Below are 18,166 nucleotides of genomic sequence, written 5' to 3'. Positions count from 1 at the left end.
ACCCTCTCTAGTCCAAGGCGACTAGCTTTGTCTGGCTGTATTTTCTTATTTTCATATAAACCTTAAATAAACAAAAGCTTAAACTTGGACGATCTCTGAGGCGTGTTTTTGGACCTGAGTCCAACGATCTTTGGCGGGAAAAAAGGGCGAGCAGCAGCAGCAGCAGCACCACAGAAACCGAGGCGAAACTTCTCCCTCACAAGCGCCTCGCGCGCCCCCGCCAAGCCAGGTCTCCGCCTCGCGCTCCATCCCGCGCATGCGCACTGGGCGCCTCCGTGGGAGTCCTATTTCGCGCAGGCAGCCCCTCCTCCTCCTCGTGAAATAAGTCCCAGCTTTTAGCCTCTCTCTCTCAATCTACCCCACAACAGCAGCAGCGTGGTGCGCATGCGCAATAGCCAACTCAGTAACCTTCCCTCACAGTCAACCTAGGCAGAGACATTCTGCCCCCCCCCCCATATATCTATCTATCTGTCTATCTCCCCTCAGCGGCGGCTCCGTCTCCTCCTCTGGGAACGTGAGCGACGCAAAGGCCAGGTAAGTGAGCCTCCGGCGGCGACGACGCTGACGCTACGGGGCCTCCGTCCTAGTCCCTGCGGAGCGTCAGGACGTTACGGCGACGGCGGTGGCGACGGCAACGGCATTTACGTTGCGCCCGCCGTGCCCCCCCTCCGCCCCCCCAGAACCAAGAGTCAGGGAGGGGGGATGAGGGGGCACGCGCATGCGCGCTCCGTCTCTGCTCCGCGCGCGCCAAAAGCGCCGCCGCCGCCGCCGCCGCGATTGAGCCCGAGTGGCCCCTGGCTGCGCGCGCATCCCCTCCCTCTGCCTCCCCTCAGCCTCCGCTTAATGTTTTGGCTGCCTCCGCGCTCCTTTTTAAGACCCCCCCCCTTTTAACCGCCCTCCGCTCAGTGCTGTTGGATTCTGGGAACTGTAGTTTTTTTGTGAGAGAGCTGGGCGTTTGGGGTTTTTTAACGCTGTTATAAATTTTAATGGTTTTTTAAAAATTAACATGTTACGTTTTAATTTCTCACTGTTTTTTAAAATCCCTTAAATATTTATTTAATTATTTATTTAAAATTTAACAATAACAACAACATTTAGCCTTTTCTCTGTCAGAGAGCTCTGGTGCCGCACAAGAAACTACAGTTCCCAGGATTCCATAGCACTGAGCCATGGCTGTTAAGGCAGTGTCAAGCCGGGCTCTTTTAAAGTCAGGTCCAAAACACACTGCAGAAATAGCCCAGTTTGAGGCTGCTTTAAGTGCTCTGGTTCAGTGCGAGGGAATCCTGGGAGTTGTAGTTTGTTGCGGCGCCAGAGCTCTTTCTGACAGCGAAGGCTAAATGTCTCACAAAACTACAATTCCCAGGATTCCCTAGCATTGAGCCAGGGCAGTTTAAGGGGGTCTCATGGTTACTTCTGTGGTGTGTTTTGGGCCTTGGTCTACTTCCTGAGATGCATATGAGGCTGAAGCCTAGGAAGCCTCATGCTGCCAGCTTCTTTCTTTCTTTCAGTGACTCTCAAAGGGGCCACAAGAAGGTCCCTTTGGAGACTGACTTTCCAGACTGACACAGCCGGGGCTTTGAATTATGTTCAGTTTAAAGATCTTCCCTCCATTGGGCTTGTCATCCCATCATCAGGATTGTTATGCTAACAGGAGGCTGTTTTATTTCCTTTTATTCACACATGTACATCTTGGCCTAATTTAAACCAACCTAAAACGCATTAAACAGTTTGGCAAGTTAAAACAAGACAGTTTACAACCAGTGAAAGCAGTTTAAAGCCATGCATGGAAGATGATGGACTCTCTTTCGTTGGGGCTTTTTAAAGAGGGATCTAAGGCCATGCTGCAGTGCCATTGGGTTGAACTGCATGGTCTTGAGGGCAGGTGCACCAGATGCCATGGCCACAAAACGTAGGGCATTCAAGACAAAACGGAAGGCATTATGCCATTAAAGCTAAGGTCGATATAAATCTACATCAATATAAATCTAAATCTGTGCTGCTTAATCGTGCTCAGAATTTGGTCTTCCTCCTAGACTGAAGGTTGAAATGTGGGGCATATTTGGTTGCCGTTCCCTAGGGTCCTTCCAGCTCTGTGGTTTTGTTAGCACTATTAAATCTCTTCCATGGCATTCAAGAGGGCCAGTCCCTGCCCCAAGATTTGGCCCTTGGAAAAAAGACAAGGCAGTGGGACAGTCCAATGATCTTGCACAACTCTATGCATGCTCACTTGGGAGTAAATTGCAGTATTGCAATATAACGCTGCACATGTCTGCTCAGAAGTAAGTTCCATTGACTTTCTCCCAGGTAAATAAATGGTATGGGGATTTTACCCAAAGGTGCAGTAATATGCACACTTATTCAGGAGTGTGATTCATTGAAGTTTACCAGTTCTGGGCACCACAATTCAAAAGGACGTTGAGAAACTGGAGCGTGTCCAAAGGAGGGCCACCAAAATGGTGAAGGGTCTGGAAACCACAAAGCCCTGTGAGGAGCAACTTAGAGAGCTGGGTATCTTTAGCCTGGAGAAGAGACAGTATGATAGCCTTGTTTAAGTATTTGAAGGGATATTCAAATGATATTTAGGAGGGAGCAAGCTTCTTTTTTGCTGCTCCAGAGACATGAAATAATGGATGTAAGCTACAGGGAAAGAGATTCCACCTCAACATAAGGAGTAAGAACTGTTCTTCAGTGGGACACATTCCCTCGGAGAGTAGTGGAGTCTTCCTTCCTTGGAGGTCTTTAAACAGAGGCTGGATGGCCATTTGTCTGGGATGCTTTGATTGAGAGTTCCTGCATGGCAAGGGGTTGGACTGGATCAGGGCCCTTGGGGTCTCTTCCAGCTCTATGGTTCTAAATTGATAGGGCTGATTTCCAGGAAAATGTGCATAGGGCTGAGCTGTAAGAAACACAGTGTATTTCTTGTGGGCTAGATTCATGCAGATGCCCACTTGTCCCTCTATTCTTTATATTTATGTCCCATTTCTCAGCCATCGGCACCTCAACACAGGTTGCATCATGTTGATGAACAATTGAACTACAGCTTGCATCACTTTCCTCCGGTTCCTGATATCTTAGTCCTTATATCTTATGATTGCAGTCCCATGCAAATGCAGTTCAGTCTTGGATATGGATCCATGTATACAAATTGCTTCTTGTTGTCGCTCAGTGGTGTATAGTGTAATGTTTTGTCTTTGAGGGTGACAGGTGCTATGGCTTGGACTTCTGCACATGAGTAGCCATGAACACCAATCAAGTAGCAACATTCCACACTTGAGTGGAGTGGAACCTCTTTACTGCTGGAAGAATATCTGCATGAAATAGGAAATCTGTCTATGAATGTGTGGGAATTTGGCAGTAATAGAGGGGTGCCTGTAAAGCAACAGAAGGCCACCCGCCATCTGAATAAATTTTTACCATGAAACCCACATGATAGGTTTGCCTTGGGATCACAGTAGGTCAGAAGTGACTTGGAGGCACATAACAACAACAACAAATGAATAAGGGACCTCCAAGAGCCCTGACGGCCCACTGTCTGGCTCAGGTCTTGCATACTCAGGCCTGTTGCTTCTTTTATCGAAGCCCATTATTGTAGCTCAGTCTCCTAATTTATCTGGTGTGGTTTTTATTATGTTATTTGTACAAACAATGTCCATTCCAGTTTTTAATCCTACAGATAAAAATTGGAGAATTATTGAATAAGGTAAACTCAGAAGGTTAAAAAGAACTGCATGCAAACTGGTGAAAATGGTTCTGCATTTAACATTGCAGATGGAATGAGTGAAAGGCAAGGAGAGGAGAGGAGGCGGCAAATTTTAATTGCTTTCTGGTGCCATATAATTAAAGTATAGTGTGACATGGCTGGTCTGACTGGCTATGCTTTTACTTTCTCTAAATTCAACCCACGGGATTGTATGTGGTGTTTCCAGCTTCCCACTCAAAAGTGTTAAAAACCTGATGTACCTGCAGTTGACATAATAGAGTATGTGTCATATGTTCTTTTGCATTCCTCCTGCTGTCTGTGTCCGGAGATGTACGGGCCCAAACAGACAGGCCAAAATAAAGCTGCCTTGGGTGACTTTGGAGATATGCTGTTTAAATGACACAAGCATCTTAAGAGGCCAGAAGCTGTGCCAAAGCTGCGCTCCAGTCCTTAGGACTGGACCGTGGCTTTTGCGCAACTTCCAGCTTCTTAGGATGCATGCATAATTTAAACAGCATACCTCCAAAGTGACCCGAAGCAGCTTTATTTTGGCCTATCTGTTTGGGTCCGTATGTCTCTCCTTCAGAGTAAAAGTAAAAGGCAGGGTAGAATTGGAATTTCAATTCCAGTATGAACTTTAATGGGGATGAGTGGAGTCTCAGGTTTCACAGGATCTACAGATATCAATTGCTAATGATTGCAATATGTTTGTTTGTTTGTGTGTGTGTGCATTGCATTATGTTTGTTTGTGTGTGTGTGCATGCATGCATGCATGCGCATTCAAGTAAAATGGTATCCTCCAGCAGCGGGGGTGACTGGTTGGAGGTTGCTCAAGTATTTCCTCTCCAGATCTGCTTTTGATCATTGGCACGCCCTGTTCTGCTTAAGTTGCAAAAGCTGCTTGTGCTGCTCTTCTTCCCTCAAATAGCGCACACACCTGCTTCGTGCATGAGATGATGACTCTGCAGTGCTTCTAGGTGGTGCACACTAAACCTTTCAGCCTCTTTTGGCTTGCTGTTACCTGTGCTTGTTGTGGCTTCCTGAACTTAGACTGAGTATTCTTCCTGCATTTTCAGGAGACAGGAACTAGTTATGGCTTGGGAAAACATATATCCAAATGTGAACTTGGTAAAGCTGTCCCTGCCTATATTCTACTTGCATTTGTATGTGGTCCTTGTGTGTAAGTACACAGTCTCACATACAAGCACTGCCACCGCCCTGGCTTCAGAGGGATAGAAGAGGCAGGCACAGCTCCACCATGGCTAGCCCAGAGGCAAAAGAAAGGCCCTTCCTCCATCTTAACTGCTACCATCCTGGCCTTGGAGGGAGAGAAGGAGAAGTAGGCACAGCTCCACCATGACTAGGCCCAGATTAAACACCCTTCCTCCATCTTAACTGCTACTGCCTGGCCTCAGAGGGAGAGAAGAGCCAGCAGTATCTGCTAGATGTGGTCCCCTTTCCCACTGCCATTCACTTCCTCTTTTGTGTCATGTCCTTTTTAGATTGTAAGTCTAAGGGCAGGGGACTGTCCAATTATCTATTTGTAAGCTGTTATGACAGATGAGCAGAGGATAAATACTCTCAATGAATGAATGACTGCATAGAGGTATGCACATCCTTTGAAAATCCCAGAATGTACAATTTTCTAAAATTTGACAGTGACTGATACTAAAAGAGCACATGCTTTCTATGCAGAAACGACCAGTTCCAGTCCCTACCACCTTCAGTTAAAATGTTCCCTGTCGCTAGCACCTTGCAGATTCCAGTCGGAGTGTGCAGTGCTGGATTATGTACCAGTTTTACTCTGAGCAGGAGACGACTTTGCGTGCTCAACTAAAATAGCACTCATCACATAATGGGGCCTCTTCCTTCTAAATATTTGATGTTGTTTCTTTGTGGACTGGAGACTTCAAGCACTTAGACATTATTAGATTATTTTAGAAATTAGCTTAGAAAGGGGTTTCGCTTCCCTGCACCTAACAGAAGCACCATGTTAGATCCTGCCTAGTACAGATGAAGAGTCAGTGACAGGTAATTTACCAGTTGGCTATGGCAAAAGGGTTCTGTCCTTCACATGTCTCCAGCCCGTGAGCACTGATTCGGGCTGCTTCTTGCGGCATAGGATCATTCCAGGACAGCCTGGAAATGTTTTTTAAATGGCAGATGGCAGCAGTGGGAGCCAGGTGAAGAAGCATCAGGGAGCTCCCTCTGCCCTCCAAATGTGCTCCCACTGATGCTGAGAAGGCTAAAATTGTGAGTAGTTTTATATCAACCCCACTTACTTTTGAACCCCTTCATTTGAACACTTGAACAACACATTCATGTCAGAGTTTTATACTCTCAATTTTTTTTATTTCACAAAAGGTTCTTACATGAGCAAACCAGTGGTTTTCTCCTCCAGTTGGGGGGTTAGTTTAAATTTTAGCTCCAGAGCAGCCTCCTCTGTTTGTTTTCTCTTCTTCTCCCCCTCAAGGACATCCAGTTAGTTTGAAATCTTGTTTCAGGGGAAGGGAACGTAGTGAAAATATTAATTGCAGGGATGTTATTTAAAAGTTTATTAAAGAGTTGTACTAGTTGTAGTACTAGCTAGAGAAAATAGCCTCTGTAGTGTGTATGGAGATTAGGGTTTGCTTTCTCCTTGAACAGGGCTTGTCCTGCAAGAACGGTTGTTTATTGCCTTCGGAAGTGGTATGGAAGATTGTAAAAAGATGAATGGAAGACAATGGGTGGAGGGTGGGAAAGGGGTGATGGGATTTAAAGGAATGAATGTAGGTATGTGTAAATTTATATATATGGGATGTTTGTCTTTTTAATATACATTATGGATAAATGAAATAAAAATTATTTAAGAAAGAAAAGAACAGGGCTTGTCCTCCAGTATCTGTTGCAAATCACTAGAAGCAAAGATGACTAAACTCGGACTGTTCTGCTTTTGACCTATCCTGCAATGATGTAATTCATAGGCAAAGATGGCAATGCTTGGCAGTGTGAAGGGTAGTAGAGAAAGAGGTATATAGTGCAGCAGGTGAATTGAATCAGTCAAGGAAGTCACAACCCTGAGTTTGCAGGACCTGAGCTGGGCAGTTGATGACCAGAGGCTTGGAAGTTTCTCAGTCATAGGGTTGCTATAGGTCAAAGTCAACTTGACAGCAAATGGTAACAAATGTCTTGCAAAGGACTTTGTTCTCTGCCATCAGTGCATATTTAGGGTTTCTGTTTACCAGCATTTACCTCTTCAAAGATTTGGGCTGGCACAGTCATTGTGCACATGCTTCAGGTTTTTCTGTCTCTTTAGCAACCCACTGGAACGAGAGATCTGCAAGAGTGACCTTTTTTGTGAGATTGCATTTATTATGTGTATGTTTATGTGATATTTTAGTTTCAGAAGCATATGCACATATAGTAGTACTACTGAGGCAAAGCACACTACTCTAGGCCACAGATAAAATTAGTTTTGCATAAAACACTTGCAATGAAGCAGAGCTTGGATAAGTTAATTTTTATTTATTCATTCATTATGATATTTGTATCCTTCTCTATATTAAAAGATCTCAGCCAATGGCTGTGTTTGCTGGGGAATTTTGGAATTTGTATTCAAAGCAGTCACATTTCCAAACTTTGCAACATAGCAATACAAAATGACAAGTTTAACTGTACAGGAAAGCGGGTTTTGATTCCCCTTGCTGTTCCGGGGCAAATGATGACATGTTTTGGCCCTTTCCTCTGTTGTGAAATCAATTGTGGTTAAGCTAAAATAATCCACTTTCATTTTAAACAGATTCTGATAACTGCAAACATTCAGATAAATAGATGTAATCTGCTGGCCAGATTAGCAGGAGATAACTTTTTCATCCTTCATATCTTCAACAGGACAAGGGTTCCCAAAAAAGGCCTTGCCACCATCGTCTCTCCTTGCTGCATTCTCCTTTCAAATGATGGCAACTCCTGATGTGAGTGTTCACATGGAAGAAGTGGTGGTGGTAACCACTCCAGACAGTGTGGTTGATGGCAGTGGTGTTGAAGAGGGTGAAAAACTGTTTAGTGACAACCAATCTGTCTCAGCACAGGTGAGCAAAGGAGAATCTGAACTTTTGAAAGGTTAACATTATGGAACTTAACAGTAGGACCATGTGCAACTTGGGGCCTTGATGATGGATGGAGTGCCTTTTCTTGTATATAGCTCCCTGAGGACTGACAGTCTGCTGGAGGGGCTCTCTAATGGGAGGGAGAGTGGGGTGCAAGGAGGGCCTTCTCCACTGTGGCACTTTTGTGGAATGCCTTCTCTTCAAGGTCCAACTGATTTCAGTTGGCCTCCAATTAAAACTTGGCATTTTATTAACTTACTGTATATACTCATATATAAGTCTAGAATTGTAGTAAAAAAATTGACCCCAAAACACTGAGTCGACTTATTATCTACGGGTCAGTTATGTACTATACTTTAACTCTTTAAAAAGGATGAAAGTCAAGTGTGTAGTCTGTCCTGGACACCGCTCCTTCTCTTTTTCTCATCTATCCAGCCTTTAGGGTGCACACAAGCAGTTATACGCTGGCTTTTTGTAAGTTCTTTGCTATTTTTCCCCTGCTCTCATCCTTAAGATATTTTATTACATGCCCCTAAGTTTTTACGACTTACTCATGTGTGATATAAAAATCGATAATTTGGCCCCAAAACCCTGCCCTTGACTGAGGTCAACTTATGGTTGAGTATAGGTAATGATTTCATCCCATTTTGTCCTCCACCAGGGTTTTAAACTATTTTAACTTTAAATCATTCAATTTTAAATATTCAATTGTTTATATGTTAGAATGCTTCAGATATTTTTGTTGTTTTAAATTTTCTTAGTGATTTAGCCAATTTAATTGTAAGCTTCCCAAAAAGCTTATTTATAGGGTGTGATATAAATGTTTTAATAATTAAAGTATTCCATAAGAACATAAATTAGGATACTCAGAGATAGATTTAAAATGCCATATAGGGAAGCCTGCAAATCTGGAGACCATGGGTAACTCTGGAGGTTAGACTTCCCACATTGCCAAACTCATGCTTCAGCTCATGCCCTATTTAGAGATCAGCATAAACAGTCCCAGCACAGAAACTGGATGGAAACAGTCCTGCAATTAGATAGATCTCTTCCTTAAGGACAAGCCAGTGGAGTGGAGAACCCTGACTGAAAGTTCTGAGTTTTGCCAACTCCTTGGTTTCAGATAGTGCCAGTTCTTACCTTTACTGATATTCTGTATGCTAAAAAGGGGTGGGTGGATTATATTTTGCTTCAAGTATCAATGCATAACAACCCTGAATTTAACAACAATACTAATTTATACCATTAGTTGACAATAACTATACACTGCAGTTAAACTTACATAGGAAGTATTCGAATACTGAGCACGTGATGACACCAATAGATCAGCTTGATCTGCTCCGAATAAAGAAGCATCCTTTAGAGTACTCCCTAGCAGAGATTAGCTCAAAACAGCATTTTCTCACCAGAATTATTGTGCCTGGCATGTGTTCTGCCTTATATATGTATGATATGTATGTACAGTACAGGCTGCATCATAGAAGTATAGTGTTTAGTCAAGAGAGTATAGTGCCACTGTATTCTGCTTTGGTCGGCCCCACCTGGATATTATGTCCAGTTCTGGGCATCACAATTCAAAAAGCTTGGCTGGCGGTGTCCAAGGGGGCGACTGTATGTGGACTAGACAAGGTAACTGTTACGTGGATTTGTAACTGGTTGACCGCTGAACGCAAAGGGTGCTCAACAATGGCTCCTTTTCATCCTGGAGGGAAGTGACCAGTGGGGTCCACAGAGCTCTGTCCTGGCCCAGTGCTATCAACATCTTTATCAATGCCTGGATGACAGAATTGGAGCATACTTATCAAATTTGCAGATGACCACAATTAGGAGGAATGCTAATACTCCAGAGGACAGGATCAAATTCAAAATGACCTGAATAGACTAGAAAGCTGGGCCAAAGCTAACAAAATGAAATCCAACACGAAGAAATGTAAGTATTGGCACTTAGGGCAGAAAAATAAAATGCACAGATATAGGATGGGGGACACTGGCTGAATGAAACTACATTTGAAAGGGATCTAGGAGAGTCCAAGTGACCACAAGTTGAACATGAGTGAACAGTGTGATGCGGCAGCTAAAAAGGACAATGCAATTTTAGGCTGCATCAATAGAAATATAGTGTCTCGATCAAAAGAAATATAGTGCCACTCTATTCTGCTTTGGTCAGGCCCCACCCGCCGAATATTGTGTCCAGTTCTGGGCGCCCACAGTTCAGAAAGGACATTGAGAAACTGGAGCGTGTCCAAAGGAGGGCGACTAAAATGGTGAAGGGTCTGGAAACCATGTCCTATGAGGAACGACTTAGGGAGCTGGGTATGTTTAGCCTGGAGAAAAGAAGGTAAGGGGTGATGATACCTGTTTATAATATTTGAAGGGATGTCATGTTGAGGAGGGAGCAGCTTGTTTTCTGCTGCTCCAGAGAACAGAACCCGGAACAATGGATGCAAGCTCCAGGAAAAGAGTTCCAGCTCAACCTTAGGAGGAACGTCCTGACAGTAAGGGCTGTTTGACAGTGGAACAAACTCCCCTGGATGTAGTGGAGTCTCTTCCTTGGAGGTCTTCAAACAGAGGCTGGATGGCTATCTGTCAGGTATGCTTTGATTGGAGTTCCTGCATGGCAGGGGGTTGGACTGGATGGCCCTAGTGTCTCTTCCAACTCTACAATTCTATGATTCTATGACTAAAATGGGAATGAAAGTCTGGAAAACATGCCTATGAGGAACGCCTTAGGGTGCTGGGTATGTTTAGCCTGGAGAAAAGAGGTTAAGAGTGATAGATAGCCCTGTTTAATATTTGAAGGGATGTCATATTGATGAGGAGGGAGCAAGCTTGTTTTCTGCTGCTCCAGAGACTAGGACCGGAGCAATGGATTCCACCTCAACATTAGAGGAACTTCCTGCAGAGTAAGGGCTGTTCGACAGTGGAACAAACTCCCCCGGAGTGTAGTGGAGTCTCCTTCCTTAGAGGTCTTTAAGCAGAGCTAGATGGCCATCTGCTGGGGATGCTTTGATTTGGATTTCCTGCATGGCAGACTGGGGTTGGACTGGATGGCCCTTGCGGTCTCTTCCAACTCTATGATTCTATGTGCATTCATGTTGCTGATTGTGTTAGTTTTTGGATTCAGATATATCTCAAATGATAGTTGTTGTTGTTGTGTTGTGTGCTTCAAGTTTCTGATTTATGGCGACCAGAAAGGGGACCTATCATGGGGTTTTTCTATTCAAGTTTCTTCAGAGGGGGTTTGCCATTGCTGTCCTCTGGGTGGAGAGAGTGTGACTTACTCAAGGTCACCCAGTGAGTTTACATGGTTAACCTGGGATTGGAACCCTGGTCTCTAGAGTCCTAATCCAACACTCAAACCACTATGCCACACTGGCTTCTCAAATGATAGACCAACAAATAATCACTAATGAGACTTTATTGATGTTGCCTATTTTTGAAAGGGAAATGAAACTCTGCAGAATAAAACTTCACTGTGTAACTGCTTGTTGCAGCAAAATTAGATATTCAAGCAAGGAACAGAAAGACCTGGAGTGTGGGGAAGACACCTGAAGATGTTGAAATGGGATCGGAATGTTGTGTTTTCTTGAGAGGCCTGGGAAACAAAAGACATGAACTTGCAAATGCCTGCTATCTCTTTATTGTAACTACTAATTTAAATTATCCTCTTCTTATGGTCATCCCCTAAACCAGTTGAACTCGTTGTAAGCCTGAGGAACTTGAAAAAAATGGGCATAATATGATGGTTGATTGTATTTTTTTATATTTTAATGAAAACTTTGATTTAAAAGAACATAGAAAAGTCCTTGGACGCTTTTTCGGCTTTCCAGATAGGCTTTGTGGATTGGACAGAAAGCCTCTGGTCTAGCATTTTGTTATTACCTACGAGAAGCCCACAAGCAGGTCATGGGGCATTAGCCCTTTTCCTTTGTTGTTTTAATATTACACGTTATTCAGGAGCATACTGCATCTGATTCTGGAATGTAGTAGCCATTGCTTCAGGACACTCTTTGTGTCCACTGGGTGAGAAGAACTCAGTTCAGAACCCAGAAGTTCATTTTTAAAAATACTCAGATGAATCTCTGTAAGATGCTTTACATTTGCAGACTAAACTGTTTAAGTTTGCTATAAATATGCCAAGGGGAGCAGGGGGGGAAACCTGATGCTTACAAATACGCTTGAGCTGTTTTATTTGCACCTGGTATCGGAAATGGAGGCAGTTGGACAAATGTCAGCCTACACAACCCTAGGCTGCATAGGGCTTTGTAGATCATAACTTCAAGGGTCAAATATGAATACTTTAGATATGTATGAATGTATATGTCTGGGAGGGAACACAGACCAGTGGCAAGTGAAGCTGTTGCAACACAGAGGTTGCATGCTCCCTTGGTAACCATGATCTTGTATTCTTGCTATAATTACTTTAACTATATTCATACAGTGTAGTAGTCTTTGCCCGTATAGGTCTTAGCTGTAGTTCCTTCCACACTATTCCTTCGATAGTAACAGAAGCGAGCCGAGCTTGTTTTCTATCTTCTCCTTGATGACTCCTTTTGGGAGGAACATCCAAGTGTAACTTCCTTGAATTCTGTGCAGTGCTGCCACCCACGGGTTTTGTCATGGAAACAGGTCATACAATGGCTTCTGGAAGACAGGATTAGGTGATCTGTCTGTGTATTGCCATCTCCTTTGAAGTGCCGCTAGAGGACTAATGTTGCCTTTACTGAAAATATGAAGAAAAGAAAAGAAGCAAAGGACAACGGCACAACTACAAGCTATTTCAATTCCACTGTATGTCTCTTCTTCATTCCTTCCCACTCTGCCCTACCAAGAAAAAGAAAAATGCAGAGCTGATCTGGATTCTCAATAGTCAGGTTCCCTTGCTGCTTCTTATGCTTGGGCCTGCCTCCAAGAATACCTGCAAGATGAACCATGGATTAAAATTACAGAGAGAGGTTTTAAAAAACATAAATAAGATAATATGAAAATAACAGAACAGGTTAAAAAAAAACAAACACTTGACAGGCCAGAGTCCTGTTTTAAATAAAAGTTGCCACCTGCTGCACAAACCTCCTGGGAAGGGAGTTCTAAAACTTAGATGAGAAAGTGCCTTGTGTGTTTCACCAGATAGGTCCAGAAATTGGTGGAATTAAAAACCCTCTCCGTGAAAACCTTAAAATTTAGGCATGCTTATAGAGAGCAGGATGGGGCCGTGTGGCATTTTGTGTGATTTTGAACAGCTGCTTCCCTAATCCCTCACTATTGGCTCCAGTAGCTAGGGTTAACAGGAGCCAAAACCCTTTGCAGGGCAACCATGGCCCATTTGTTGGTATAAGGTAAGAGGCCTTAAAATGATAGATGATAAACCCTGTTGTTTAGGGAGCTATATTATTTTAATTCCGTAAAATGTCACAATATTGATGACACTGTAGACATTAACAATAATAGTTCTGTTTGGTATGAAACAATTTCTTTTTGTGACCAGAGCTATTTGCTGTGTAAAAGCTTGGCATTTGGAGTATCAAGGTCCTTTTTTAGGGTTATATATCAAGGAAGGAAATTACACCAAAGGAAAAGTCTTTGAGTGGAACTACCCCCAATGTATTTGGACATTTGATATTTCAGAAACCTTTGTCCTTTCCCATAGCATATTTATTTACACATTTTTTTAATATTTGTGACAAAGTATGAAACTGAATAACAAGATTTACACTAATGCATAAATAAGTAGAATCCCTGTGAAGGAACATACATGAAGGTAGCCTCTGAAATCTTCATTTAAAACCTAGGCAAAATGGAGAGTATTGCACAAAAATAGACAGCCTTATTGAGAATTCAGTCCAGATTGGGCTCTCCTAACCTCTTCTAAACAGAGATGCCGATGTTTTAGGGCTATTGCTTAAAAAGCTAAATCCTGGCCCACTAGCATATAAGCATTTTGTATGATGGAATGGGGTGTCATGCTGAAGACTGGTCTTCAATCATGGATTAATTTGGGAAGAAGTAATAATAATAATAATAATAATAATAATAATAATAATAATACTGTTTATTTATAGCCCGTTTTTCCAAGATCAAAGCGGGTTACAACAAGAGTACTAAACAATGTACAATTTACAACAGTATCTACATTATAAAATCTCATAACAAATACATCAAATTTTTAAAAAACAAGATAAAAATTACAAACATTAAAAACCACAACAATAACTAGCTTAAAAGTGCTAGTGTAACGGGGAGAGAGCAGATATCACAATGCATGGGGGAAAGCCTGTTGGAAGAGGAAGGTCTTCAGCTTCTTCCTAAACAGGTCAAGGGAGGTAACCGAGCGGAGCTCACCGGGAAGAGAGTTCCAAAGCTGTGAGGCCAAGTTGGAAAATGCCCTCTGTGCAGTCACGGTGTACTTCGTATCAGGAACCCTCAACAATTGCTTCCCGGCCGATCTGAGAGCGCGGGGCGGATTATATGGGGAGAGGCGGTCCTCCAAGTACCCTGGGCCCAAGCCGTTTAGGGCTTTATAGGTAATAACCAACACCTTGTCTTGGGCCCGGAAGCGAATGGGCAGCCAATGAAGATCTTGCAGAATAGGTGTTATGTGGCTAGTCCTGGAGCACCCAGTGACTAACCTAGCTGCCATATTCTGCACTAATTGAAGCTTCCAGGTTTGGTACAAGGGTTGCCCCATGTATAGCGCGTTACAGAAATCCAACCGAGAGGTTACCAGAGCATGTACCACCGTTTCAAGGTCCTCCCGGCCCAGGAAGGGTCGCAGCTGGCGTATCAACCGAAACTGATAACAAGTGCTCCTGACTGTTGCATCCACCTGAGATGTAAGGTGGAGCGACGAGTCCAGAAGCACCCCCAGACTGCGAACTGAGTCCTTCAGGGGAAGTGTGACCCCATTCAGGACAGGTGGACAAATCTCCATCCCTCGGCTCCTTGAGGGACACCAGATGTCAGTGCCCTCTTATCGGAGCACACGTCCCCCAGCTGTACCATCTGGAATCTACCTGAGAGGTAGGAACGGAACCACTGGAGCGCAGTGCCCCCGATACCTAACTCCCTCAGGCGTTCCAGAAGGATACCATGGTCAATGGTATCGAAAGCCGCTGAGATGTCTAACAGGGACATGCTACCCCTGTCCATGCCCAGACGGAGATCATCGACCAGGGCGACCCGGGCAGTCTCAATTCCATAGTCCACCCGGAAGCCAGTTTGAAATGGGTCCAGAAAATCCGTATCATCCAAGACCGATTGAAGTTGGAAGGTAACCGCCCTCTCGATCACCTTCCCCAAAAAAGGCAGCAGCGAAACAGGCCGATAATTACTTCGAATCAGGTGGTCTAGGGAGGGCTTTTTTAGCAGCGGTTTTACCATGGCCAATTTCAAGCTGGATGGAAATCGCCCTTCCCTAAAAGATGAATTAATTATGCGGCGTAACATAGTGGTTACGGCCGTCCCCCCATGAGCTGCTAGCCATGAGGGACAGGGATCGAGAGAGCACGTTGTCTTCCTAACACTTCGAAGAATCTTGTCCACTTCCTCAGTACTCACAGACTCAAAATGATCCAGTACAATTGAGTTCACGGAGGCTCTGGGGACCTCTACTCTGGATCCTGAAGAAATACTGGCGTCGAGATCAGCTCTTATCCGAGAGATTTTATCCGTGAAGAAGTTGTTAAACTCGGCACAGCAGGCCTTGGATGGTTCCTAAATAGGGTTCAGGGAGGAGGGCAGCTGAGTAAGCTGCCTCACTACCCTGAACAGCTCTGCCGGACGCGACTCCGCGGACGCAATACGTGCAGCATAGAACGAATTCTTTGCTGCACTTATTGCCACTCCGTAGGCCTTCAAAAGAGAGTCTAGGAGTGCCTTGTCAGCTAAGTACTGGTGTCTTCGCCATTTGCGCTCTAGTCATCGCAGAACCCGCTTCCTTTCCCTGAGGTCTTCCGTGTACCAGGGCTGTTTTTTGGAAGCAGGCCTGAGAGGACGCTTGGGAGCGATACTGTGTATAGCCCTGGAGAGATCAGTATCCCAGGTGTTAGTCAGGGCATCAACAGAATCACCGTCAGTTCCAACCATATACCCCTCTAGGGCTTCTTGGAACCTTCTGGGTTCCATCAGCCTTCGAGGGTGGACCATCCTAATAGGTCCACCACCCCCGGGAGGGATCTGGGTAGATGCCTTGAATTTAACCTCGACCAGGAAATGGTCCGTCCATGACAAGGTGGAGATATTTGTTACCTCTGTCCACGGAATCTCCATGTCCTTACAAAAGACCATATCAAGCGTATTACCAGCAGAATGCGTGGGCCCATGGCAGTCATGGTAGCCATGAACTCCCGAGCCGCACCAGTTGGACTATGGCTGGCCTCAAAGGGGATGTTGAGGTCCCCCAGAACAAGAAGCCTAGGGGACTCCAACACCAGCTCTGAGACCAGCTGTGTCAGTTCGGCCAGGGAGTCTGTTAGCGCACGGGGTGGCCGGTAGACCAACAGAATCCCTAAACTGTCCCTGGCCTTCAGGGTCAGGTAAATACATTCGATATGGGGCAGTTTGTCGGACATGGTTCCTGGTTAAGGAAAAGGTGTTCTTGTAAATCAAGGCAACACCCCCCCCCCGGCCCACCTAACCTGGTCTGGTCCTTAACTGAGTACCTGGGAGGAAGGGCCTGTGCCCACACTGCTTCGCTTTCAGGTCCAAGCCAGGTCTCAGTGATGCAAGCCAGGTCGCAGCTCTTATCCTCTAACAGATCGTAAATTATGTGGGTCTTATTCTTTATCGACCCAGCATTGCACAGGAGCAGAGACAGGGTTTGTGGTACGGTTGGATTGACCCTCAGATCTCTTTGGTTAGGAGAGTGGATGGAAGGAGAGATAGATATTACACATCGATCTCTCCTTCCCTTATGATATGACTCCACTCTCCTACCACTATATCTCCCCCTGCCCCACACTACTCCAATAGGAGCCCCTCTCATGCCAACACAATCACCCATTACCTCCCCAAGCTATACACTCCCCATATCCTTAAACTCTCCCCCCCCCACAGAGCAACACAGCAGCAGAGAAAAATATACAACACAAATCATTCCTCTGCTGCAACACAGCTAGCAAGGACCCACCCCTGTTCCCTACTACAAAGCTGCACAGTTGCGCAATTGCTGAGATGGAACTCCGTTGGCAGCTTCCCTTGGTCGGTGCGCAGCTGCGCAGTTCTAACACCCGAACCAAGAGAGCCACCCGGCACAGCAGACACAGCAAACAGTCCTTTGGAGGGCCACAAATGGGGGCAGGACGAGGAGGAGTCCAGCGGGCTGGCTTTGTAGCGTGCCCCTGCCACAGGCAACACCCCTCTCTCCGCCTTCCCCCAGTTGTTAAAGGGCACTCCTCAGTCTTGGCTGGAAACGCTGAGATGGAACTCTGTTGGCAGCTTCCCTTGGTCAGTGCGCAGCTGTGCAGTTCTGTCCCTAAACTTTGTTGATATTATTGTGGCTGCCATTCTGTACCCAGTTACCTAAGCTCCTTTGACCTCTTTGAGGCAGACTTTTGAGCAGATATGTAAGAATATGCTGTAAGAGAGTCCACAGACTCCATTTTGTTTTAAACTTCCCTGCAACATTCTCACCTATGGGGAAATAACACATCTTTATAAGTTGTCCACAGTCAGAGACTTGTTTGCCATGCATGTTTGGTTACTAGTATCTGGGGATTTTGTTGCATGAGTGTGCAAGAGATATAGGTGACTGTTCTGAATTCAGCTGTTGCAGCCTGAATGTGCTCATACCTCTATGCAATAGATCTCAGGTCTTCTGTGTACCTGTTGTTAGCAAGTGCTGAAGAGGAAATGGGGCTTCTGTGCTCACTTCTGTATTTTATACAGACAGATAGTGAAAGATGTGTCAGTTTAATGTAAAATACCTGGTCTTAAGATGCTAGTGACTTTGAGCATGATCCTTATCATGCCAGACTCCACAGGGAGAATTAAAAGAAGACAATTTTGAAAGAATTTGGTCACACCTTATCCCTTATATTGCTGATCTCATGTCAACAAAAAGACCATTGGAACATCATTTAAGGTTTTTTTGTGAGCGTGCATGCCTTCAAGTTGCCTCTCAGTTTACCATCAACCCCATGAATATTTAACAAGGTTTTCTTATGCAACTCAGAGGTGCTTTTGCCAGTTCCTTCCTCTGAAATATAGCTGGTGCAACATATTTTGATGTTAAATGAAACATATCAATCTGTAACATTACAAGACTTGAATTCTAATCAGCTTTCCTCTTTAAAGAATTTAATCAAATGAGCTGTATTTTTAACTTAATTACCAATTTATAGTTGTGTGGGGAGGGCATGGAGAAAGTTTACTTAATGCATTCCTA

The 18,166-nt window shown here is 44.5% G+C and overlaps 1 protein-coding gene across 1 annotated transcript in view; it reads left to right on the top strand.

The window, feature by feature from the left end:
- The first annotated feature begins 328 nt into the window (after nt 1-328).
- Nucleotides 329-18,166, top strand: part of GMEB2 (glucocorticoid modulatory element binding protein 2) — a 38,168-nt gene continuing 20,330 nt past the window's right edge. Inside the window, 3 exon segments of the mRNA XM_042463983.1 lie at nt 329-534; nt 7,571-7,722; nt 7,724-7,767. Of these exon segments, the coding sequence (XP_042319917.1) occupies nt 7,633-7,722; nt 7,724-7,767 (134 nt within the window). The 5' untranslated portion in view covers nt 329-534; nt 7,571-7,632.

This window comes from Sceloporus undulatus, chromosome 4, assembly GCF_019175285.1.
Source record: "Sceloporus undulatus isolate JIND9_A2432 ecotype Alabama chromosome 4, SceUnd_v1.1, whole genome shotgun sequence".
In the NCBI taxonomy this organism is placed as follows: domain Eukaryota; kingdom Metazoa; phylum Chordata; class Lepidosauria; order Squamata; family Phrynosomatidae; genus Sceloporus; species Sceloporus undulatus.
The sequence above is the reverse complement of the archived record's forward strand: the minus strand, read 5'-3'. Positions and strand labels throughout refer to the sequence as shown.